The 25414-nt window shown below is 36.0% G+C and overlaps 1 protein-coding gene across 5 annotated transcripts in view; it reads left to right on the top strand.

The window, feature by feature from the left end:
• The first annotated feature begins 6 nt into the window (after positions 1-6).
• The window catches only part of NFIB (nuclear factor I B), a 219464-nt gene continuing 194056 nt past the window's right edge, over positions 7-25414 (top strand). For all 5 annotated transcript variants that reach the window (XM_015594522.1, XM_015594523.1, XM_015594524.1 and 2 more), the window contains exons 1-2: positions 7-766; positions 6848-7379. In XM_015594522.1, coding sequence (XP_015450008.1) covers positions 737-766; positions 6848-7379 — 562 coding nt within the window. In that variant the 5' untranslated portion in view covers positions 7-736. The remainder of the gene's footprint in view (positions 767-6847; positions 7380-25414) is intronic.

The raw sequence follows: 25414 nt of genomic DNA on the forward strand, positions 1-25414 counted from the left end.
TGCGAGCCTCTTCCGCCCAGGAGACCTGCGCTCGCGCCCCCTCCCTCACCCCGGCCTCTCCCTTCTCCCCACTCCACCCCGCCCCCACTCCAGCCCTCTCCCGCGCGCACCCCGCCACCCGCGCGCACTCGCTCACGCTGCCCCTTGCGCACACACATGGTCGTCTCGCAGCAAAGTTTCGCCTGCGATCGTCTCTTCGGGATCCTGCCGCAGTGCTTGGGGCTGTAACCTTGAACTTTCCCAGCGCGGTGACATTCTCTTCGCTCTCCCTCCCGCCCTCTCTCCTGCGCCCCCCTCCCCGCCTTTTTTAAAAAAGCATTTACCACCAGCCATCACCCCAATCCAACCCACACCGAACCTTTTCGCACCCCCTAGCCCCCAACAACAACTGCAAAACAGAAAACAAATCCCCAAACCCAGGCGAAAAGCGGCCAACACCGGCGGCGGCGGCGGCGGCGGCGGCCTCGGCGAGCACGGCCAGCGCGCTCGGACTGCAAGAGGGTTAAAAGTGTAGATTGGATTTCACTCCGGGAAATCTAGCACGCGGAGTGAACTTGAATCTTTGGCTATTTAAGGAGGACTGGGTTTGTTGTGAAGTTGCGGTGATCCAGCGCAGAGCCCCGTCCTGATTGATCGCATCGCGGGGCTCAGACGACTGTAAAATGAATAGATGAAATTTTCGCTTCTCGAAGATTTTCTTGGGCATCTCCGGGAAAGTGCGTTTTAAGGCGAAGTCATGATGTATTCTCCCATCTGTCTCACTCAGGTACATGTCTCGGTCGCTCTCTCAAGCTTTCTCTGTAGCCCCAAATGCCTTTGTTTTGTTTTGTTGCTCTGGTCTGCGGGCAATTAAAAGCTTTAGTTAACCTCCGCACATCCCGGTCTCTCGAAGAAGTGGCCCCGAGTTGCGTCGAGATTTGCGGGGCGGCGTGGGAGCCGGCGCGCGGCCCTTAGCCCACAGCCACCGCGCGTGCCCAGCCCCGCGCCTTGGGCATGGAGACCCGGCGCTCGCGTGCTGCCAGGGCGGTTGGGCCGGGTGAAGCTGCCGAGCGTGGGCAGGGCCCCGGCCGGCAAGCGCTAGCCCCTGCGCGGGCCCCCGAGTGCCTGCTGCGACACGGCGCCCCTGCCCATGGTGTCCACTACCCCTCTTCTTCGCCCGCGCGCGCGCTTAGGCGGACTCCAGCTTTAGAGGAGTTTTAGTGGGGACTAAACCCTTAATAAACAACCAGTGAACTTGGGCGAGGGGACTGTAGCATGAGTCCTTGTGAGCGCTTCTGGACTCCACTGCAAGCAGTGGGCAGGCAACGAAGCGAGTCGGAGGTTGTGGTCCGGGGACCCATTCCTTTGCTTAATTTGGGGATCTGAAACTCTGTTCCTTCGTGATCCGCACTTTGAGGTTTCCAGTCACCACACCACAAAGACGGTTTTTACGTTGACACCAGTTGGTTATGGGGAAAGTTTAGGACTTTTAGAACATGTTCATTTTGTGGAGACCTGTTCATTTGACAATATTTAGGCGTAGCTGTTAAGGCAGACGGTAATGCTGGAAAAGTAAAAACATTTTAAAAAATTGCACTTTGAAAATTGTCCTAAGACTTTAGGAACAATATTCTGAAATAAAACACTGGCTTTATACATTTTTAAGAACAGAATTTGTACAATTTTAAACCATACAGTCAGATGGAAAAGTGGCGAGACCGAACAGACTTACCTGGGAGCAGTTTTCATTGCTGCCCAGCTAACTAACTAACCAACTGACGAACTAACTAAATATCTTAGCTCAGAGTTGTTATTTTGAAGCAGTGTTTTAAACCTTTAAAGGTGTGGGACAGTTAACTTCAGCGTTTAGGAGGTTGTAGAGCACGATTGGTAATTGATAACCAATTTCTTTGACATTGGCATAAAAGCTAAACAGTTAAAGAAGTGACAGCCCGTTTTAGGTGTGTTACATTTTTTAAAAAATCCAATATTGCGGTGATGCATTTTTATAATGGACAAATGATTAAGATTTCAATTGTATGACAATTAGAAGCCATTGTGATTCAAAAGGACTGAGGCATTCATAAATTGTGAATGAAGATGAAAACAATGATAAGGCTTATTCAGTGATTGGATACAGTCCTGTAGCTTTTTGGCTGACACATTTTTTATTGTTTATATTTTGTTTGGCATCTGAGTATGATTAACTTAGATATGGCTATTTTCAGCAAGTAAACGTGCACTTTAATTTAACAAAACTGGAAAAATGAGTTGCTGAACTATTTGTGCTTTAAAAGCTATGTATAATGTCCAATAAATATGATGATGGAATTGTTTCAGGTATAACGAATTGTCTTTAGTTGTAAAAGTTACCCTTCATATTACCCATCATCAGGATTTTTTTCCCTCTTCCTGGTAAACTACGTCCACTTGCCATTGCTTTTATATTATTAAAGCATAGTTCAAATAAAACAAATTGAGGTATGCTTTTCACTTACAAAGTAATGAATCACTTATTCTCTCTTGTACAGGATTGCTTTTCTGTATTAATTTATATTTCCAGCATTGGCTTTTCAGAAACATTGGTAGTGATTACACTGCATTTTTGGCTTCCTCTAAATATGTATTGAAAACTCACTAACTTTATCTTAATTTGTATAAGTTAAAAATAATATCGCAGCGTTGCGGCATGGAGTATTAGGAATATATACAGCATCACCATTCAGCTATCACATTAGTATTCAAGGATAGATAGTTACCAACACTAATTCATGATGACTAACATTCTCTACTGTTTTAATAATATAAAGCTACATTGACCTATTAAAACTGTATTTGAGATTTAAGGCCTAAATTAGAGAAGGAATTTTAGCTTTAGAATTCTCACTTAACTAATTATATCTATGTGACTTAATAGGTAATATAAGGTGTTGAAAAAGTATGGGCACATCGACTGTGTTGCTTTTGTATCAGGCCAATAGTTTAGTTTTGTATTACAAGAGCTTAATAGCTGTAGCAAAACATTTTTTAGGATATGTAAATAGAAATAAAGAAACATTCTTAATTGGTTGAAAACTTTACAAAGTATCTCAATTGTCCCAATAAGGTATTTAGGTTTTAGAAAGATTTTTAATTCAAAAGGAGCTACAGTTAAAGTTGATATTTAGCAAAATGTTATGCAGAGGTATCGGTACATTGATATAAATCAGTATTTATACATAAGTGTAAATCAGATATAAAAAGGAAATTAAGAACCATCATTTATGATTTAATATTTGCTTTTTCTAAAAGTAATGTAAACCCTTAATAATATAACTTTCAGTTAGCACGTTTGCACTGAATTTATTTTCTTTCATTGTTTTTCAAGTTCTTTAGGTACATTTTTTAATGGTTTATTGTTATATAGCAGCGCTCCAAGACCATCTAATGTTTGTTCTTTCTCCTCGATATTGGTCGAATTTTCCATCCCTTTCATGGAAACCATTGTTTCTGGGAAGAAAAATAAATATTTTAGTGGAGTTAGGACTGTTTGCTTTTACATTTGAAATTTGTAATGTGGTTATTTATCAATTTAGTTCCACTAAAGGAAGTTTTCAAAGAGAAAGAATTACTGAATCTCGGTGTATTTTAATCAAAATTCTGGAAGAGCAAGGTGGCATGTTACCTTAGTATAGAGCCATTAGATCTTAGATTACTTACATGCTTTGCTTTAAAAAAATAATTTTCATAATGATTTAAAGTGTTATTGTGATAATCTATTAATTGGACGCTTGAATACCCTAATTACTTTTTTTTGGTTGAAGATAGTTACTGTGTTCCATATTTATGTCACTCAAAATTATTAAAAGTATATTGCAACTTAGCATTAGAAAACAGTTACACTTAGGAGATGACATTTTAGGCATGTTAATACAGAAATTTATATGACTTATAGCAAACTCTGCTTGTTATTTTTTTGAGGATATGTCTCCTTGTCAGTAACTGTTTCACTTGAATGGAATCCACATAATAGTAAAGCCCTGAAAGATATTTGTAAGGTGACTTCGTGAACTGAGAAAGTTTGCTACTTCTATTTATCGATAAAAAAAGCACATTTAAAAATATTACTTAGCAACACCGGCAACAAACTCAAGGCAACTTTAAAAATCATTGTTTTGTGTGCGTTTGCTGAGAAATTCCAAAATCGACCCTCGAATTGCATTTTGATTGTTTAAAATAGTTTAATTAAAATTTTGAGGTTCAATACATATAAGATGATTTGAAACTCAAATTTAATCAAAAGTATGTTTGATGTCTTTATAAGAAAATGAAATGTCACTGAACATAGTACTTAAAGATGTACGTACTTAAGAGTTACCGCACTGCTTAATATCTGTTAAAATAATATTGCACTTTTAAAGCATGGCAAAGGTAAAATGGGAGAGACAAAGTTGCCTGTCCCCCACATATACTCTATATTCTCAAGTTTTTAGTTTGAATGTATGTATGTATGTTTTTAAAATCATATCAGTAAATCATAGTAAAAGTCAGATTATAGGAAGTGAGTTCCCAAAGCATGTTTAAGTCCACATTTCCTTGAGCAGGGTTTCCTTTTGCATATATTTCTAAGGGAGATAAACAAAGTTTTTGTAGTTACAGTAAAAGCTGAAAGCATGGCATCAGAAAGTGTATGGAGATAGGGAGGTCTTATCATAGGCTGTGGTTGCTGTGAGCAGGGCTGCCTTCCCACACAAAGAACAGATTGTGGTTTAACTCTTTCCATGGCCTAGTTTAATGTGCTCGCATAGTAACCGAATTGTTCAAATCTCTGCTGGAAACTACTGATCGGTTTAATGATTTCCTCTATGGCATTTGGTTATGGCTCATGCTGTGATGCAATCATCTGCATTCTGTATTGTTACAAAATTTTGATTTATACTTATTCTGCTGTAGGAACGTATTATGGCAATATGTTAAAAACTTGATAACTGCGTTATTGATTGGACGGGACATGTACCTCTTCCTTTTCTGAACTGCAAACTGCTAACATGCTGCAGTCTTTAGCATTGAAACTTTGAGTTTTATCATAAAAATGGATTACTAACTATATGGGACTTTTGGGCACCTTCTTTGTTAGAGGGTCATTCATTAGTTGTACTCTCATCATCTTTACCTAATAGAATTTATTCCATGTAGTTCAGGGTTACTAGCACTAGTATGTAAATTCTAACTTGGGATGTGATCAGTTAGAGAAAGTTATTTTGGGATGACAGTATAATAAATGTAACCAGAAAAGTGGTCGCCGTAGAAGTTCTTATTTGCTTCAGATCTTGGCGTATTGCACGCATTCATGAGATGTTAAGGTCTTTCTCTGAACAGTAATAGGCCTGAACTTATGAGACAGGTTTTACCTACAGCAGGAAGTAATGAAACACTGACTGCTTTGGAAAGTAACTTGAAATATCTGTAGGTAAATATTATCTGCCACTCCTCATTACTCCTATCCTTGAAAAAGGCTTAGATGAAACAGGTAGGAAAAATGCAGGAGACTAAGGTAAACCACTTAATTCAAAAGACAGGGTACTATACCATCCGCACACGTGCAGATTCAGAAACACATGCATATGTTGTACCCACGATCCTGTCTGAGAGTTCAAATGAATTTTATTGATCCCACAAAAGCAGTAAGTGACCAGCAGTGCACTCCTGGTGTCACCCTGCCACTGCATGCAGAGACACAAAGAATGTAAAGTTGGTGCCAAGTTGCCATTTTTCATTGTTCGCCTCAGATTGATTTTTAAGGGGTTTAGAATAATTGCCATACTCATGTGATCGGTTAACAAATTAACTGAGTCTGTGGAGCTTCAGATTCTATAGGAAAAGCTGCCGGAAGAACATTCATGTAATTTTTGTTTTCAACTTTAGAAAGTTTTATTTGAAAATGGAAGAGTGTGTCTGTGTGTCTTCGAGAGAGCAGGAGAGTGTGAGTATGAGTGAGTGAGTGTACGAGTGCGTGTGTACGTGTGTGTGTGTGTGTGTGTGTGTGTGTGTGTGTGTGTGTGTGAGGGGCTAGTGTTGGTGGTGGAGGGAGTTAGCGAATGCACTGCTCAAAGTCCGGAAACCTGTTCAGGACACTGATACAACAAGCTGTGTCCTTTGCCCACTTTCCCTCACTGTATACCGGTTTCTCTAGTTACCACTCTTGGAATGGTGCTGTTTCAGTGTTGGAATGTTGGACGTTTGATAAGAAAATGGATCAAGTTTAATGGCGCATGCTCTTTGTGCCACCAGCAGCCTCTTGCTGAGAGCATGCTCCAAAAGCGGGAACTGTGTGGCATTACACTGAGCATCTATATGCTTTGTGTTTCTGTGCCACAGAGAAGAGAAATGAACTGTGGCATCGCTTCTGCCTTCTGAACAGCTCTGCTCCGATTACAAAAAAAAAAAAAAAAACTCACTGTGTTCTTTGTAAAATGGTACTGTGTAGTGTTAGTTGGTCAATCAAATATTTAAATATTAAATTAGGTGCCAAGCACCTTGGTTGCTTACATTTTAAAGAATGTAGGATGCATGGTGGGAATGAGGGGGATGGGGCTAGAGTGGAAATACAAATATAAACCTTATTTTCTTTTTAGGAGGGAGAATCAACCTGTGAGTTTTGGTGGAAAGGGGGCAGCTTGCCATACTTTAATTGTTAATTGGCATACTTTTTAATTGTTCTGCTATTTTGATCATTTTAAATAAGAAAAGAATGTTATTTTTATGCATAACTTTTTGTACTGACTTGGGAATGGATTATGGTATCATCATCATCATCATCATCATTATTATTATTTTGAGGCTTTAAACTGACCATGTATGTCTTCTTTTTCCCTCTCATCTCCCACAGGATGAATTTCACCCATTCATCGAGGCACTGCTTCCACACGTCCGTGCAATTGCCTATACTTGGTTCAACCTGCAGGCTCGGAAACGCAAGTACTTTAAAAAGCACGAGAAGCGAATGTCAAAGGATGAAGAAAGAGCAGTCAAAGATGAGCTTCTCAGCGAAAAGCCTGAAATCAAACAGAAGTGGGCATCCAGGCTTCTGGCCAAACTGCGCAAAGATATCCGCCAGGAGTACCGAGAGGACTTTGTGCTCACCGTGACTGGCAAGAAGCACCCGTGCTGTGTCTTATCCAATCCTGACCAGAAGGGTAAGATTAGGAGAATCGACTGCCTGCGACAGGCAGACAAAGTCTGGCGTCTGGATCTAGTCATGGTGATCCTGTTCAAAGGCATCCCCTTGGAAAGTACCGATGGAGAGCGGCTCATGAAATCCCCACATTGCACAAACCCAGCACTTTGTGTCCAGCCACATCATATCACAGTATCAGTTAAGGAGCTTGATTTGTTTTTGGCATACTACGTGCAGGAGCAAGGTAGGAGCAGATTGTTCTTTCTTCTAGCACCGTACACACTGCCTACAAACCCCATATGCGGAATATCTGGCTTAGGCTAGGTGGTCCTCGAGGGTCCTAGATCTCCTTCCTCACCTACTCTGGGTAGAGTGGCATGCCCTCTTCCACTCAGGTATCCATTGCCATGTGCAAGCCATGGGAATACACGTGGAGCTTTCATACCGGGATAGGTGTGGATATTTAAAGAAAGACCACAAAGAGATACGTTTTCAAAGGTCTTTGAAATGATCTACTTTTTCAAAGACACAGAATAGTCTGAAAAATATGGTTTATTACGCTTCATTGTTTTGTCCTAGGATGTATTTCTTGTATATAGTCATCTTTTCTCAATTTGAAAATGTAACTTTATTTATAGAGTGAAACCGCTCGTTAATAATCTTTGTATTAGCCTCATATCTAACAGGGAGATGAACTTTGTTCATGAATCTAGTACTACTGCAATGAAAATAGAATTAGCATTTCCTATAAAATGCTTAAGCTAGCCAATATCAGAGAGTGTATATCTATGTAGGTCTAGATTTTTTTAATTTAAATATTTCTATCAATACCCACTTTTGATTGTGTAATAGTCGTTGTAGATTAAATGGATCATAGTTCTTGTTTAAATAATTTATAATATTTTACCAGAGTGACTTGGAAACACTTAATATTCTTATTTAACTTGAATGTAAATTCATAAAACTTACGAAGGAGAAAAGTAATAGCTCTCCTTATAGAACAAAAACAGTGGACTAGTTACACTGGTTTAAAATAAATCTCAAAAAGAACGCAGAAGCCACGTACCATACCTAATTTAAAAATACTTGATAAAGAGAGTGGTGTAAGTGTTGCCTGAATAATTCAAAAATAGGTGATATTTTTTGCTGAGTGTTTTTTGAGTTGATAAAATGTTTCTATGTTATTTTTATTTTCCTTAATATATTTTCCTTAAGTAGGTGAGAATGTCTTTTCTTCAAATCAGTGTGTCAGGATATAGATATCCTTGTATTAGCAACAGTCCATAGTAAAACATCATTTTAAAAAACAGCATACCAAAAGTGGACTGAAGTTTGATCTGCCACAGATGGTGGGTTATTTCCTAACTTGGCCTGGTGGTGGGGAAAATGGCCTATAGATACCCAGGTGGCTGATGTTTGTTTATATAAATGTGGGATTTAATATATTGGTATGAACTTTATTATCATCCACAAGATACAATACCAAAGTTACTCCTTGACTTAGAAATCTAGGTAATTTACTATGTATTTTTTGTCTATATTTCCTTGATACAGTTTCAGAGATATGCTTAAATGCCATTTAAAATTTTTTAGTTTGATTTTAAATAATGGTGTTGGACATCATACATTTGAAAATTTTGCTTTTTTTTTTAAATGAAACATTACATTTATTATTTCAATGCATTTAAGAATTTGAGTCAAAGTAATGATGGTTTGGGGGAAAATATATTTTTGCCCTGCGTGTCCTAATATTAAAGCTCATTAACATATGACACTTAATTTGATTGACAGCTGTCTAGGAGGTGACATTTTAAGGTGGGCTGTATATAAGTGTTGGATTGACTCTAAACGTGTTATAACTGTGTTGTGAAAGTCAAGGCTAGAAGTAAAGTTTTAAAAAGTGGGTCATGTAACTTTTTTGTGCCGGGTAGGGAAGATTTGTAAGCATTTCACTGCTGCTCACATTTTAACTTGCTCGAAGACTAGTTTTTGAGGTGTGCATGCGTGTACATTCACTCCCAGGGCAGGCAGCCAACTCTCTTGGTTGATGAACTGACAATAAAGAACATATCCTTTGGATTTGTGAAGATAGATTGAAGAAAGAAAAATGCAAAAATGCCTTCTGCATTGCACCATAAGTCATGATAATCATAAAGTTTTAAGCAACTCTTGGAGACCATGGTTTTAGATAAAACACTGATTTTGTTGTTGTTTTGAGTCTCTATCATAAAAACATTTCATTATTTTAATTTTACTCCGTGCATCTAATTTGTATTCTCTGCTACCTGCCAGTGCATCATCTCTTCTTAACATCTGTTGGCTTTTTCTTTGAAAAATTCACATCAGGATGCTTTTGTGTGTTCCCTTTTTTAAAATTTATAAATATTTTTGGTCAAATATAGGTTAATTATGTTGTTTTACAGTACAATTGATTAAAGAAGGCATCTTAAAAGATAAGTCTGTAGTCAGAGGGCTACATATCTCCCATAATGACTTTTTATTACTCCTATAAGTACACGAAAACCCACTTAAGTCTGTTTCATAAATCAGGTAAGGAAGTATAAAGAAAAACATGAAAGAAAAATCAGAAAAGAAAAATATTATATTTGCAACAGAATGAGCAACAAAATTATCTTTCCCTCCTTTTTTCTTTCTCGCTTCACTTCTAAACGACTAGGAGGAAAACATGAGAAAGAACAGAGAGAATGCCAAAGATGGTTGCCACTGGCACCAGGATTGGCATCAGACCCTCTTTGTTTAGCTCAGGATGCCTGTGATTTGTTAGTTGGCATCCGCATTGCAGTGTGGAGTGATGTTACAATATATTGACAATTTCCAGATCTAGAAATGTCAATAGTCCTCTTGGTTATTTATACAAGATCACAAACTGCATCTCTTCTGGATAATGAAATAAAGACCAACATATAATAAAGTTCCATTGTTGACCAACTTCCTATGCTTTCCTTTTTTCCTAATTCTCTTGGTTTAACCCACACTTTTTTTTTTTCTTCATGCCCAGCAGCCTCATCTTTTTGAAATGTGGAAAGAGTTACTAGAGCTTTGACACAAGCTCTAGTGCTACATCTGCATCTGATATGGTTTTGGGAAAAAATTATGCATTCTGAAATCATTTTTGATATATAGTTCATTAGACTTTTGCATCACATGGCTGCAGGGCAGTATTTTCTTTAAAGCTAGGTCTCTTTGTTATTCAGCTTCTTCTATGCATATAGCCTAGTTGGTCGCAATATAGTCCATTTTTCTATTTCTCTATATTAGTAAAGGGTCATGTTCAATATAGTCATTTATAAAATTATGTAAACCCCCTCTCCTCCCCCCCACTTTACCTAAAATATACACATCATTTGGGAGTAACTGCGTTTAAATCTGTAAAATCATTTGATGTTATTGATTCAGAGGCTGCGCTTCGGCTGTTTCGTTGCTACAAGAACCGCCATTTTGTTTGTGAAGTGCCAGGCGAGGGGGAAAAAAAAGGCAGACACTGTGCTTGATGCCAATAATGGTTGCCAGTGGCACCGAGGTTGGCATCAGACCCTCTTTGTCTAGTTGCTGAATGCCTTTGATTCGTTGGTTGGCATCCGCATTGCAGTGGGCACACTGGAAAGTTTTTGACAATCCCTGAATGAAAGCTGCTTGCTTGTTTGCTGCAGCAAACCTTAGCTAATATAAAACCCTTCCTTTTTTTTTCCTTTTAGTTTTTTTTTAATATTTTCGAAGACTGTGACAGATTAAAGGAAAAAATAGCTCTAAAGTGGCCTCCATTTTCCCAAAGATATTAAAGATGTCCAATGATTCTTGGGCAGGTGGTACCTATTCCCCATATTGTCTTTGTTATTACATCCATGAAAGCAAAGCAAAGCAAAACAAAACAAAACAAAAAGCAGGCATGCCTTGCACAGCACACCTTACTGGGACATAATTATACTTACTGTATAAGATGCAGGGTGTAATATGAAAAGGGTGTGGAGGACTAGCCAAATGCAGTAATATGTAATGCATTCATTATGACTGACTACTGCTTTCAGTCACATCACTGCTTATTTCTTAGGTAATTTTTGGTTCTTTTAGTTTCCACACTTCTCAATTTTATAGTAACATGTTGAGAGGACCTTACTTTTCTTTCTGGTTAGTAATGTGCAACAGTGTAAATGGTAAAAAAAAAAAAAAAAAAAAAAAAAAAAAAAAAAAAGAAAACACCAAAAAGAGAAACCATATAATGAGAAAACCGTAATGAGGAAACCTATGTGTTAAGGTCTGATATAAATCAGTCATTCCTGAATGTCTCAATTCTGCATCAAAATGTTGCCAAATTCTTAGTGCACAATTCTGCACACCAGGAAAACCAACAAAAGACTGAAATAATTTTGGTTGAAGTTTCCCAGATAGTTAGCATTAATATTGCTTTCTGGTTAACCACCATTATCTCGTTAATTAATAAGAAGGATTAGCAGTTCTACCCAAAGGGCTGCACAGAAGGAAGTCTGGCGTATGGAAGGGAGGCCTTGAGTTGCCAGGCTGTGTCCTGTCTGAAGGGAAAAAAAGGCACGGTGGGGTGGGATAGCGGGGACTGGGCTTTCTCTGAGGCAGGGAAGGGTTCTGAAGAAACAGAGAGGTCACAACACACTAAGAAGTTTAAAGATCTCAAGAGATAGTAACCGTTTTCATGAATTTAACAGATTAGAGTTTAAACTAAGTCAGCCTAACTGATTTTTGGACTGTACTTTGCACTCTTATTAAACATGTTTTGGAGTGCTAACGAGAGTCCAGGAACCTCATGGTTCTCAGGAAAAAGAAGTTTCCTTTAGCCCTGTGGCACCCTTAAAATGGTGATCCATTGTTAGCCGGAAACTTTTGCTGTTTTATTGTTAGAAACGTTATGATACTTAAAGTACATGTTGAAGTTGTGAAAAATGTGACTTGTTTACAGGGAAGTTGTAATCATTATTATTGTTTTGAAATAGAATCCTTCCTGGTTGTCACATACCATTAGCGAGGAAGCAAATGCTAAGAATTATTTTTCTCCTTCAGTTACTAACTTTTAGAATCCTTTTGGGTAACAGTTATTTCTTTATGAAAAGCTTAAGTAGATAATTGTTTGCAAGTTGACGGTATATTTTAACATTTTAATAAATTTCACTTAATTTGCAAGTATTTCCCATTATGAGGAGAATGAAGCTTTCCTAATTTGTTAAAATGCGGCTTCTCTCTAGGATGATTTGGTGTGCTTGGCATTGTGAAATGCTCAGAGAGCATAAAGTCTGTAAGCATGTTTAATTTAGGGGAACACTAAGTTAAGTTTTCCCATCTAGCATCCTGTCCTTGACTGAACTCATGAACTCCAGTACTCATTTGTTTGCATTCTGGCTCACACACAGTTCACCAGATAAAGAAGGGCTCTTATTGGCATGTCTTGCTCCTAGACTTAATGAGACCTTTGTGGGAACATATATTGTAAGATAAGATACTTAGCAATTTTCTCACTGATAAGAAGAAAACACAGTCTGAGGGGCCAGAAGTTTGCCCTCTATGCCATGATGTCCCTGCCGTAAGATAGCTTGGCTAGACAATTCAAGAGTTAAACTCTGAGGCCCCATTTGTCAGCTGGGAAAGCTTGGCATCTGTGGTCTGATATGGCAGACTAAGCTCTTGCATTGCTGTTAATATGATCTCACTTTTCAAAGGGGACGGGGAGGGGGAGAGAGGGAGGGATGGCTCATTTGTTATATCAATTATGATTTTCGAATAGTTAAAAAATATACAGTGCCCCACTTTCTGGAGGCAGCAAAGGTGGATAAAATATTCCACTTACAGCATTAGGCATCCCTGCCCACTAATATACACAGCACTACACATTTTGTAATAAAAAATATTCAAACAGATAAGGTGTTTGGATTAGCAAATTTAGTGCACTCTATCTCTTGTGTGTGGTAAAATAACTCCATATGTAAAAGAACCAAAATGATGCTTATTACCCAGGAATAATGGTAATTTGGGGGAACTGTGAATCACGGTGACAAGAGATGGTGGTTGGGTCTCCCAAGAGGTGGCTCCCTGACAGTGTGTGCTTGGAGACTTAAAGCTGGGCAGGAGCCATTTAGGGAGGCCGCCTATTGTTGCTGCTTTAGTTCTTTAAAGTTTCTGTTTTCGAAAGTATATCTACCCGTAGATATAATAATAATATGGATCTGGCAGGATTTTTTTATTTATTTGTTTCCCCCTAAATTTGGAATTTAAGGGGAAACTGCCAAAAGGAAATTAGAATTTTAATCTCCCATTAACTTTTTCCTTTTAAAGTTGGCACTATGATCTGAAACAACAATCTAAGATATCTGACTTAGTAAAGTCTTTCTCCTCACAAAATTTTACTGCGCTTGTTTCGATGGAAAACCTAGACCAGTAGGATTAAAAAATAACTCCTTTACATAGCAAGCACTCTTATTCTCCCCCTCTGCCAACTAGTTGGAATTTCAGCACCTGAAAAGGGAGGGACCCAATGGAAGGCTGAGTCAGAATTCTCTGGAATTCTTAAAGTTGATATAAGCAAGTTTTCATTTTTGTCATCCCAGTGGCTTACATGATAACTGACTTTATGATCAGAGGAATAATTATTGCTTTGTGTGGAGCTTAAGGTTTGCAGAGAGTGTAAATAGCACATGAAACACTCATTAAATTGGGAATTCTTAAGTATCTGAAAATTATGGGCAAAGGCAAGGGTGATTCCTTGCTCTGAAACTAGAAATTTCTCTTCAGTTTGTGGAAGAACGGCATTTGCTAGTTTGAAGTCGATGAAAGTAGAACTCACGACACTTGAGGAGTTTTTTAGTGTATGTGCTGTGACAGAGCAAATGGTTAGCCAACATAATGTTCAAAGCAGAGTTTTCCAACTTTTTTTCCTCCATCTTTGTGGAGGAGGAATAATTTTAGAAATCTCAAGGACTAGTGGTTATGCGATCGGAAACTGAAGTTATTACAGCAGCATGCCTCAGTGCCAAGCATAGCGACAGGGGAGCTTCCTTTTAATCATACTCACTTTTCTGTGGCAACGTGGTATGTCGTCTCATTTTAAAGCACATTCTTGGGCCCTTGAACTCTAATTATGTGATGTGGTTAATTTAACTGAATTCAGTTGTTAGGATTTGGCATCGAGAACTTGCGAAAACTAAGTGCATGTAGTGAAGAGTGAGTCTGCGGGATTAGCTTGTATTAGACTGTACATTACAGGATGTAAGGCTAATGGGACTTGAATGGTTGGGCTTTTTGGTTGTTATATTACTCAGAAAATTGGAAGAAATGGCTACCAATTAAACAATAAGGTGGAAAGACCTTGAGGCTGAATTGAAGGCCACACATACAAAAAAAAATTCTAAAAATTTACATTAAGCAATGTTCTATGATGAGAATGCAAACTATTCTTGTGCATAAATACTTTATTTATAATAAAACACTCAGATACACATATTCTCTGTTTATGATGATAGTTTTAAACGGGACAGCATTGATGAATCACAGGGAAATTAAAGAACTCTGAATAAGGGCTATATAATTGAAAATATGGGGTGATGGATGAAGTAATTTTACTAGCTGAGAGTTGCCTGGAGGTTGTATATTTTCAGAATCCCATTTTAAGGCAGTTTGGGGCATGTAAGAAGTTATGGACGAAGCACGAATCAGTTGGAAATGGAATTTGTTTAAGCAAGTGCAAAAAAAAAAAATCAGAATTGCCTTTGGAAAAAAATCTTAATCCAAGTGTTTTCAGTTTTAAAATGCTGGTTAGCTTAAACCCCATTTCCCAAAATAGAAAATTAAATAAACCATTCATTTGGATTTTGAAATACATATATCTTCCACAAAACTACACATTAACATTTAACAAGCATCAGTTAATATTGTGACACTAATAAATATTCAGATGCTGAATGAAGCTGAAGATATTTTTGACTTGATTTTTTTGAACTCACATAGAAAAAAACATGCAGAAAAATGTATTGCTTTTAACAGGAAATGGTACAGCTTAGGGCAAAAATCTAATCATGAGCACAGATGTAAAGAAAGTTTGAAATAGGATGTATTCTATAATTCACGTGAGTAGGGGATTACATTTATTTCTATGTTAATAACATGAGTACGTCAATATGAAGACTGTACCCCTCTATTAGTGAATTCTAAAGTGTGAAAAACGTTCCTGCTTAGGACAACTTGTATTTTATTATTCTGACATCTGCAGTTTCTGGATGGATTACCTTAAATTTGCTATGCTATGTTAAAAGCCTTGTTTTATGAGGTCGGTCTCAGCTTCTGGCCTTGGTGTCAGGAACCCTGCTACGTGATGCAACTTGCCTTGTTAGGTTTAATTGACCAAAGCTGATGTGTTAAAACAATTCATTTGTGCTGTAACTTATGCCCTGGCTAAGTTGCTACCTGAATCCTTTGACCTTGACTTGTCTGGGTCATGAAATGGCTGCAAGCTGTTTGACCTTTCTATTGTGTATTAATGTCACTGTTTCCTCTTATTCTTTTATGGTAATAGCTGACAAAAAGCCCCAGCCCTGACTTTACACCCCAGTGGATTCAAGGCGTCCCTCTGCTGTAGCTACGTCTTCTGTTTGACATGGTCTGGCTGTAGAAGTGACTTTCTTTTGTTTGCTGACAGTGATGGGGACAAATTTGCAGCCCTCCTTGCTACAGGAGGTGGGGGATAGTATTCTGGCATTTGGAGGCATTTGGGATTCTCCTGCTTAGGTTTTCAGTTTCCGTGTTTTATGATGATGCATATCACAATTTCCTTTCCCCCACTCTTCTGAGGTCAACTTTTCAGCTTTTTATATTTATGGCTTCCTTAATAATTACTTTTCAACATTTTGAGCTGGTACAATAAAAATATTTTATTGTCATTATACAGGGTAAAAGTGGTAAATTTAGTTATGCTTTTGGTTACCAATGTATAAGTCCTAAAATGACTGACTCTTAAACTTCACCTATAAATCTTTGTCCAGTATTGGAAAAAGCTATACATTCAACATGTAGGACAAAACCAAAATTTTTTAAAAGTGAGAGTAATGTTGTAACTTTATATATTCCATTTTATAAGCTATAATTTTAGGGGAAGCCTATTCTTCGTGACTTAAATAGCTAAATTTTATGATATAATAGTGAATCATTAGTAAATTTGAAGTTGTATTTCTGTGGGGATTTTTGCCAGTATGTGAAATTAAATATTTATTTTGATGAATATAAAAATTGTTTTTTGTATTCTCTATGAAGACCTCATATGTGAAAATAAAGAATTTTGCCTCTGTTCTTCTTTTCCGAAGCAGTGAAATAATTTTATTTTTAAAATGTTGGAAATGCCTTCTAAAGTGTTAAAACAGATATTTTTATCCTACCAAATTTTTCTTTGCCAAATATGACATTGTAGTTCATGATTTTTCCTATATTTGCCAGATTAAATATTTAAAATCCAAGCTGTTACATTTTATTTTTAAATTATTAGAGGAAAAAAGGAAGTTTAAGTTAGAATGTGCATTTCCTTAGTTGTATGTCGCATACTGTTTATACATGTGTGTGGATACACTGACAGATGAGAGCCAATGTGGTACAGGCACTAGAACCTTGGAAAAAAGCACTAGATGTTTCTGTTCCCATTTAAAAAGTATCTGAAATGGCAGGTGAGAACAGTTTTCTTCTTTCTTTTCTTTCTTTTAGTTGTTGTTGTTTTAAACTATTTCCCCCCAGGAATGTTCAAAAGATCAAGGAATTTAAATGCTTTTCAGCATTAATTATATTGATAATCTAGCATCTTAGCGGTCTGAAGAAGGAAGGGTGAATGCAATGTATTGAATCTGAATTTAGACAGTAGCATCAGTTTCTCTCTCCTCTTGTATAAAAGCCAGTATAGACTAGAAAACATCTCTCTTGCCTTTTTTCTTATTCACTGGTGTCCTCAGTGGTAGAGCCAACACAGTCAGATTTGGAAGTAGTTAGTGGGCTAATGCCTCATAAATGCAGTGGGACTGGGGTACAAGAACAGCAACCAGCCCTTGAGAGTTTAAAGAATGTCTATGACTTCTTCCAGAAGTCAATATGAGTTCCAACATTAAATTCTTTCAAAGTGGATCTCAGCCGTTAAAGAGGTTAAGTTCCAGGACCACGGCTATTTGGTGGGTGCGTGTGTGCATGTTGGAGAGCATTGAAGAGGAGAAGTGAAGTAAGAGAAAAAAAGAGAGGCAGGGCCTAGATCTTTCAGGAATTAGTTAAGAAGGATGGTTCTTTCATAGATTGAAGAGTAAATAACATGCAATTTAAAATATTCCGTCATCCTTTGAATTTTGGATTGCTTTTAGAGTTGAGCAGATTTCCCTTCTTCCTGCCTTTTTAATGTGTATAGAGCGTAGAAAGTAAGTGCACAAATCTGACATTTTGGGTTCTAGTCTTGGTTATGCCGTTTATCAGCTTTGTGACCTTGGCCAAGTCACTTAAGCTCCATGTACTCTGGTATTCCATTTTGTAAAATGGAGATTAAAATGCCTATTTAACAGAGCTGTTTTAGGATTACATGAAATAATTCATGTAAGTAAAACAATAACATACAATAGCTATTATTACTCTCTATAAAGGAACACCGCATAGTGTAGATAGAGTTCCAGAGAAACTACCCAGTTGTGAAAAGAAGGAATGATTGGGTGTTGAAGCAGTAGGTCATCAATTAGTTGTTACGTATCTCAGGTGATAAGACATTCCAAAGAGAAAATGAAAGTCTTGATCACAGTAATGTACATAGATATTTGTTAGGAAATTCTCTGTAGGCACATGAAGTTAGCTATTTGTATATAGTTTTAAAATCTATTTAAATTGTGAGTTTTAGAAATCCTTTATATCAGAATTACCCGAGAATTAATTTCTTGATCAATTTAAGAGTGTTTGAAAGGAAAGAGTAAAATAATTTTATTAGTGGCACTCTGAGTAAGTAATTCAACTTACGTGTAGAATGAAGGGTATTCCTAGCAAGTAATTCACTGTAATTCATTGTAATTCATTGCAATCCAGTAAAAGCATAAGACTCTTATTTACAAGAAAATTAAATTGCCAACATTTGGGAGAATTACACTTATGTTTTAGATTTTGTTGGACAGAAGTGATGATGATGTGGCTAGACTGGATTGTTCTTGAAGAAGAGAGCAAGCTGCTGGTTTTTAGATTTATGTTTGAAAGTGTTTAATTTAAAAATGACCCCTAGATCGAATGTCAACTGTAATTGAAAAAGAAAAAGAAGAAAAAATAAAAATGACCCCTTGTTGCGTTGAAACTCAAGATGTTTAGTTACACATATTGTTTTAACTTTATTGCCATTTAACTCTTCTTTAAGTCAATCTTTCCCATTTGTTCTTTTTATGATGTTAGGAAAATTAATTAAATGATCTCTAGAGGAAAAAAGTTAATATTTCTTACTTAAAGTGATTTCACTTTCACTAAGAACAACTGGAAGCTAAATGGGAAGTGGTTAAAACATTTACTTTTTCTTCCCAAACTAGATTTGGGATTGGTGTTTGACTTTAGTAGCTGTGGTGGTTGAATTCGTGTGGTCATGAAGCCACCTTGTGGGCCAGATCCTTGGGAACTAATAATGGTACTTGTTGTTCAGGGCCAGCAGCTTGCTCCCCTGCCTTGTTTTGCACAGCAGGTTTGGAAAGTGGAGAGATGAACCCATGACCACAATCCCTACTAGGGAAATACCTTAAATTAAATGTCACATTGATGCAGTGCAAAAAAAAAAAAAAAAATCGTATTCTTATATGAAGCATTTTGTAATACCTTAGGGTTTTAGTCAGGAGTTAATACGAAAAGTTATCTCACTGTTTGTTCATCAGTTAAAGGGTAACTAGGGTGTGCAGAAAGCAGAATCAGAATATTGATTAGCTTGTTTAGATTCTGGCACAAAATTTTTAATATCTGTGTCATGCCTTTTCTTTTATAGAATGTACATGGTGTTTAGTGGCTATTCTGTTCATGAGATACAAAAAAAAAATCAAAAAGCATGTGTTATAGTACTTTTAAACAAAGTACATCTGAAAATATTAAAGATACCTAAAATTAATTGCTTTTGATTGCAGAAGGATTTGGTATTTTTGTCTAATACATTGGAGAAACTTTGTTTAAACTTATCTTTTAAAGTTGGTATTGACCTAAAATGGCAACGAATATCTGGTTCTTAAATAATGTTGCTTTTTATAACCTCCTGGAGATACTAGCATACTACTTTAAATTTCCTGATGGTAAAACATTAATATTTTTGGATAAGACTGATAGTTATCATGTAACAATATCTGTTCTATTTACAGTCTCCAAATAAGGGGAAAGCTGCTTATAGTAATATGAGGATCACTGGTCTTACAATAATTAAATAGACTTGTTATACTACATTAATCCCTTTTGGAACATTTGGAATAACTTCTTAGTACTAACAAACACAGCATTAGGGCCTACGATTAATCTGCTTTTTGTATCCAACATTTGTATAATATAGAACATGTGTATAGAGAAATATAGTTTAGGTTTAAGATGAGTTCATAGGAGAACAAAATGAAATTATATTGGACTATTAAGCAAGATGAATACGATGCCAAGCACTGATAAAATATGGAATTCATTTTAAATCAGCATAGGTAGACATATTGTTTTTAGTAAGTGTTTGTTTTTGGTGAATACCATGTTTGAGCTCTCAGAATCACTTCTCCCCTGAGATCTAAGTTTTGTGCATGACCCACCAGATACGTGCAATATGAAGTGGAAACTTGTTCAATCTAATATCCAGGAGGTTGTGTTAACACCTTGTGAGCTGGTGTTTCTTGGTACCTGCCATTGATATAGCTATTTCTCAATCTTAGAGAAAATGACGTAGCCCTATTTTAAAGTCTGGTCCAATCTTGTTTTGTGTTTCATAGAAAGGGTTTAAGTTAATGACAGACTGCATTCACCAATCAAACAGCATATAACAGATTTGTTGAAGGGACTTCTGAGTTAGGATTATGTTTACATCTTCTGTTGTAGAAGCCCCATGAGGCATAATTTCCTCCTCTATGTAGACTCTTTATTGTTGTTGATATGAATTCAACCTTGGGTGCTCCAGTAACAGGGAAAATAGTTCATGAAGGATGAAGCATTAGTTCAGTTTTAGGACAGATTGCATGCGTATGTACAGAGTACTATGGAAATGCTGAGATTGCTGAGTGGTTTGCAGCCATTTTAGACCATGTGCCTGGGACCAGCTAACACATTGTCAGGGAAAAACATGATGTAGCAACAATATTAGATCATGCAAATGAGACTACTGAATAGTAATAGTTATGGGCAATATTTTGGAAAACACTGATTAGTGACAGTTTTATTACAGCAAATGTATGTATCAAGTCCCCAGATTTCATTGTAATGCACTGAAAACAGATGTCAAAGTGTCCCAAACAGAATTTCATGCTTAATCTACATATTGCATGGAAAGTACAAACAAACCATTTAGAATTCTGTTATTTAATCCTTTTAGAAGAGATGAAAATATACAATTTAGATTTACTCCATTCTTTCTTTTAATTTCAGTTTTTGTTTTCTAGGGGCAGATGATAAATTATTTTTTTGTTTGCTATTTTCTTAAGATGCATGTGGGAGAAGACATATCTGCATACGGACATGGTTTTACTTAATGTACTTTGAACTGTAAGTTTCTGAACATAGGTCTTTGCATTAAAAAAAAGAAATTTTAGGTTCTCCATTATTTACTGACTGGGTAAAGGAATTACCTTCTTCTGTTCCTTTGTTTACTGATGTAGAGTTTCATTCTATGCCACATAGTGATTGCAGTAGCATGCTGAAGAGGAAGAGAAGAAAATTGGTAGCTCTACTGCTTGCAGTTACCTGGGAGACTTCGGGCATATCAGTGACTCAGTTTCTTTATCTGTTAAGTGAGGGAATTGGCTTGAGGACTTCCGCTATCCCTCTAAGTAGCTCTGGCATCTTAGGAATTTGGCTGCCGGTTATGTTGGCAGAGGGACGATGCCCTTCATGTTAAGCAATATTTAATAAAGCTCAGCATATTCTTGTTAAATATGAGATTTTAATACATTTTATTTATTAAAGAGAAATAGAAAATGTGTAACTTGACTCTTGAGTAACACTTTCATGTTGCTCAATTCAAAGTCCAATAGTCAAATCGCTGGGTTCAATCTAGATTAAAATTTTCTTTTTTTGAGAACGAGGTCTTTATCCAATATAAATTTAGAGCTGAGAGAATCCCTAGAGACTTTTTCACTTTGCAGCTGTGGGTACTGAGTCTCAGAGAGGCCCAAAGCCACTTTGGTTGTTTGTGTTAGTTTTATTGTTACCTGGGCATAAATAAGCATTAACAATAAAAAGTTATTTTGTAAACATAGTAGCATTTTTTAAGGAATATAGAGGAAAATTGTGATTAAAAGGCTTATATTATCATTTGTAACTAATTGAGGTCAATTGATTCAAGAGTCCAGTTTTTTCTTTTATACCTTTTCATAGGATATATGCTAATGAAGTCAGTCTGCAGCCATGGTCTTCATAAAAATGACTCCTTTCTCCGGTGGATGGAGAATACTATTTAGGTGTGGTCAACTAAAATGGATTTGATGGTGGTTGGAAAACAGCAAGGACCCGTTAAATATGTCCTGCCAGATTTCCAGTAACATCGTAGATCATGTTTGAGATTGATAGTAAGAAAAACTATTTTTTGAAAGTTAGATAGATATTGGAAGAAAAAGTAGACCTGGTTATAAGGAGTTGGTTTAAGTTCTGCTTCCTGGATTTCTACAGGTTTTAGATTCATTTAATAATTATAGTATCTCCATTTTCCTTTGCGGTATATAGCTCTCATCTTAGTTTTAAAAAATTGATTTCTTAAAGTTTAAAACAAACATCTATATACCTTATTTTATTTAAGAAATGTTTTTAAAATTTTAAGAATTTTTCCTTAGTTTAATTTTTAGAAGCCAAAACATATTAACTTCACAAAGAGAACTCAATTTCAAAAGAAAACTTTTGCTAAGGTAAGACTTCTTTTATAACATGAAAGATTTATCTATAAATTATGTTTTATCAATGTCCTGCAGTGTGCTTATATATATCAAGGCATATCTGAATACAATAGAGATTAGTAAGTTTAAGCAGAGATATTAGCAGTATTAGAAAAAGTTTAAAATCAGCTACTTTTAGTAGCTAATTTCCACTTTGATAGTTTATACTTGGGAAAGCTTGAAAGCATGTTCAAAGGCACAATTGTAGATAGAAAAATAGAAGAATAAAAGATGGTTATTATGCAAGTGCATGACACCAAAATCAATGGAAAAGTTATGAGAGCACACTATTAAATAGATGATATGTATTTGTTGGATGAATGAGTATAATTTATTTAAACTGAATATGGATAACATTGAGGAAAATGAGATGAATGTTACTGAGGTAATACAAGGGAAGCTCCTCAAATGGGAAAAATCTGTTTTTTACTGAGACTTTTTTTTTTTGTATCTCCACTCATATAAGAAATGTCATTCCTACCTAACATATGCTTTAAATTTCAAGAATGAGTGAAATGAGACTATATGAAGTACAATATCCACATTAGCAATAGAGCTCACTCTAGAATCAAGCTGTAGGTTCAAATGTTTGTTTTACTGCTATTTACTATGTGATTGGGTAAATTAGTTATATCTTCTAAGATTTGATTTCTTGAGCTCTGCAGTGGACACTGACTTTATTTGGCAGTTGTGAGGGTGAAATGAGAAAGTTCTTCTGAGGTGCTTAAAGACCATGCCTATCATATTGTAGGTACTCAATAGGATGTTTGCAATTATTGCCATGAATTTTAATCAGCAACCAGTACAGTGTCCGCTGTGTTAGGTACTGAGTCCTTATTTGTTCAATGAATGAATCCTCACCACCTAAGCTGAGGATTCTGGAAGACTTGATCTCAAAAGAGTTTTGAGAGGCAGAGCATTAAGTTAGGGACAATATTATGCCAAAAGTGGGAAGACAAAATCATAATATAGTAAAAATTAAAATACAGTATTGTAGTTGCTATGTAATGTCTCACATTGATCCTAAAGAAGTGAATAGTAGAGAACCACAGCAAATCATAATGCTCATTTTAGTATTAGTGACTTAAAGAATAGCCTTTCCTAGGAGCATGAAGACATGTTGGACTCCTATAAAAATTTCTTCTTAAAATGCAGTATATTTTACTACTGTCCATTTTTTATAAGGCTTTTCATTTAGGTTATAAGGAAATCCCAGACATAAACATAATCAGAAACAAAAGAGAATATACCCATAACTGTTGCCTAGAAGGAAATACTCGAGGCAATGGTATTTATCCAGGAAACCAAGACTATAAAATTCCAAGCCTTTTCAGAGGCTCGAATGGTGATACATACTTTTTCCTCTTTTATGTCTCTGATAGTGCTGAATTATAGTCCCATAAAAAATTTGGAAGCGATATCTCAGCATTTTCTGTAAGTTTAATCTCTGAAGAATAATTTTGACTCTTTAGCCTTGTTTATTAGAAATGCTACAAAAATTTTTAAAAATCTTTATTAGTGATATACTTTAAGTGCCTAAAAAATTTGGGTGTTGGCAACTTTTCCTCAACTGTCACTGAATAATGACCTTTATCTGGTTATTATTCATTTGATCAGTCATTTGATTTTTCCAAAGTGTGTATGTATGCACATATATGGTATATTAATTTTTGAAAATTCTGTATATGATTAATATGATTTCACATACATCATATAGTCAAGGAAGTAGACATGAATTAATAAAATGTGTCTTTTGTGGAAAATTTATAACTCTTGGGATAAAGATGGAAAAGGGTTGAGAAATACATTGATTGAGTAGGAGCTCTGTAGTAAGTACTTTCAATGTTTTAAAGAGTTAGGGAAAAAAATAGTTAAAAAATAGATGGCTGCTCCCAAATAATGTACAAGTAGAAAACAGAGGACAATGGTCACTTGCAGTGTTTATGAGAAGGAAAAATGCCAGAGATAGTGGAACAAGTATACCACTAACTAACAGTCTCATCAACTACTATATATAGTTAGATTTGCTGAGCTCTCTGGGAGGAGACCCTGTGGGATTGGAATGGAAAGGTCACAGAGAGGAGGTGAGTCTTAAGCAGGGTTTTCTCTGGGGTTGTAGAACAAAAACAAAACAAGATGAAACAGATAACCAAGAATACCTCTTATATAAATGAACTCTATTTGTCAATAATATATACTATACTGAGAATTATATACTTTGCTATTTTTGACAACTAACTTGTTTCGTTTTTTAAAAAATGGTTAATAAAAGAACAATAGGAAGCTTTGGCCCAGATGCTAAAATTCTCAATACTAAATGGCTTTGATTGATTAATCTCTTTCCTTTTTTAACTGTGGCTAGTAATATTGAATTCTAATATCTGAATCATTCTTATATTTAGCTTAGCTCTTGGATTTAAGTATAATCCTATATACATTGTTTAAAAATGTATTATATAATATCTTTTTATTCTAGTATTTTATCATTTATAATCTTGAATGAGAAATGTGAATACATATTTGTTATGTGTTATATATTTAATAATTTGTTTTATATATTTTAGAATTGAGAAGTTAATTTTATAGAGTTTAAAAAATCTGGAAAGCAGAATATTCTGCAAAAAATATTTTATTAAATATTCTGAAGGTAGCTGAATTCAATCTTGTGTCCGGTTTACATCACTTATTATTATTATTTCAAAAATCAAGTGTGGCTCCCAAACTAAGTAGAAAAAAAAAGAATTGTTTCAGTGTGATGAGGTGTGTTTTAATCAGTCTGAAGTATGGGATCTGATGCAATATATACTTTTGTTACTAAAAGCAATGAACTGATGTAGTGATACACACAATAAAATAATTCCAGCTTTATGTTTTGAATTTTCCTAATACATTTTGCTCTTTGTAAGTAATACCTACTTCAGAGCATAGTGTTTCTTCATTGATAGAGAAAAAAAAATGAAAACTATGAAAATCCTTTGACTGTAGTAGCTATATTAGAGCTCTTTTAACGTAATTCTCACACTTTAAAGGTTACCAGCCTTAGCTCCTGAAGATAGAATTGAATCTAGTGTATGAAATTCTCAGTTCCTCTGTGCTCCTCACACCCCCTCAGACAAATAAAAAGTGAATGTAAGTTCTTAGAGGGCAATGATCAGATTTTCTCTTTTTTCAT

The sequence above is a fragment of the Pteropus alecto genome, unplaced genomic scaffold (assembly GCF_000325575.1).
Source record: "Pteropus alecto unplaced genomic scaffold, ASM32557v1 scaffold95, whole genome shotgun sequence".
Lineage (NCBI taxonomy): Eukaryota > Metazoa > Chordata > Mammalia > Chiroptera > Pteropodidae > Pteropus > Pteropus alecto.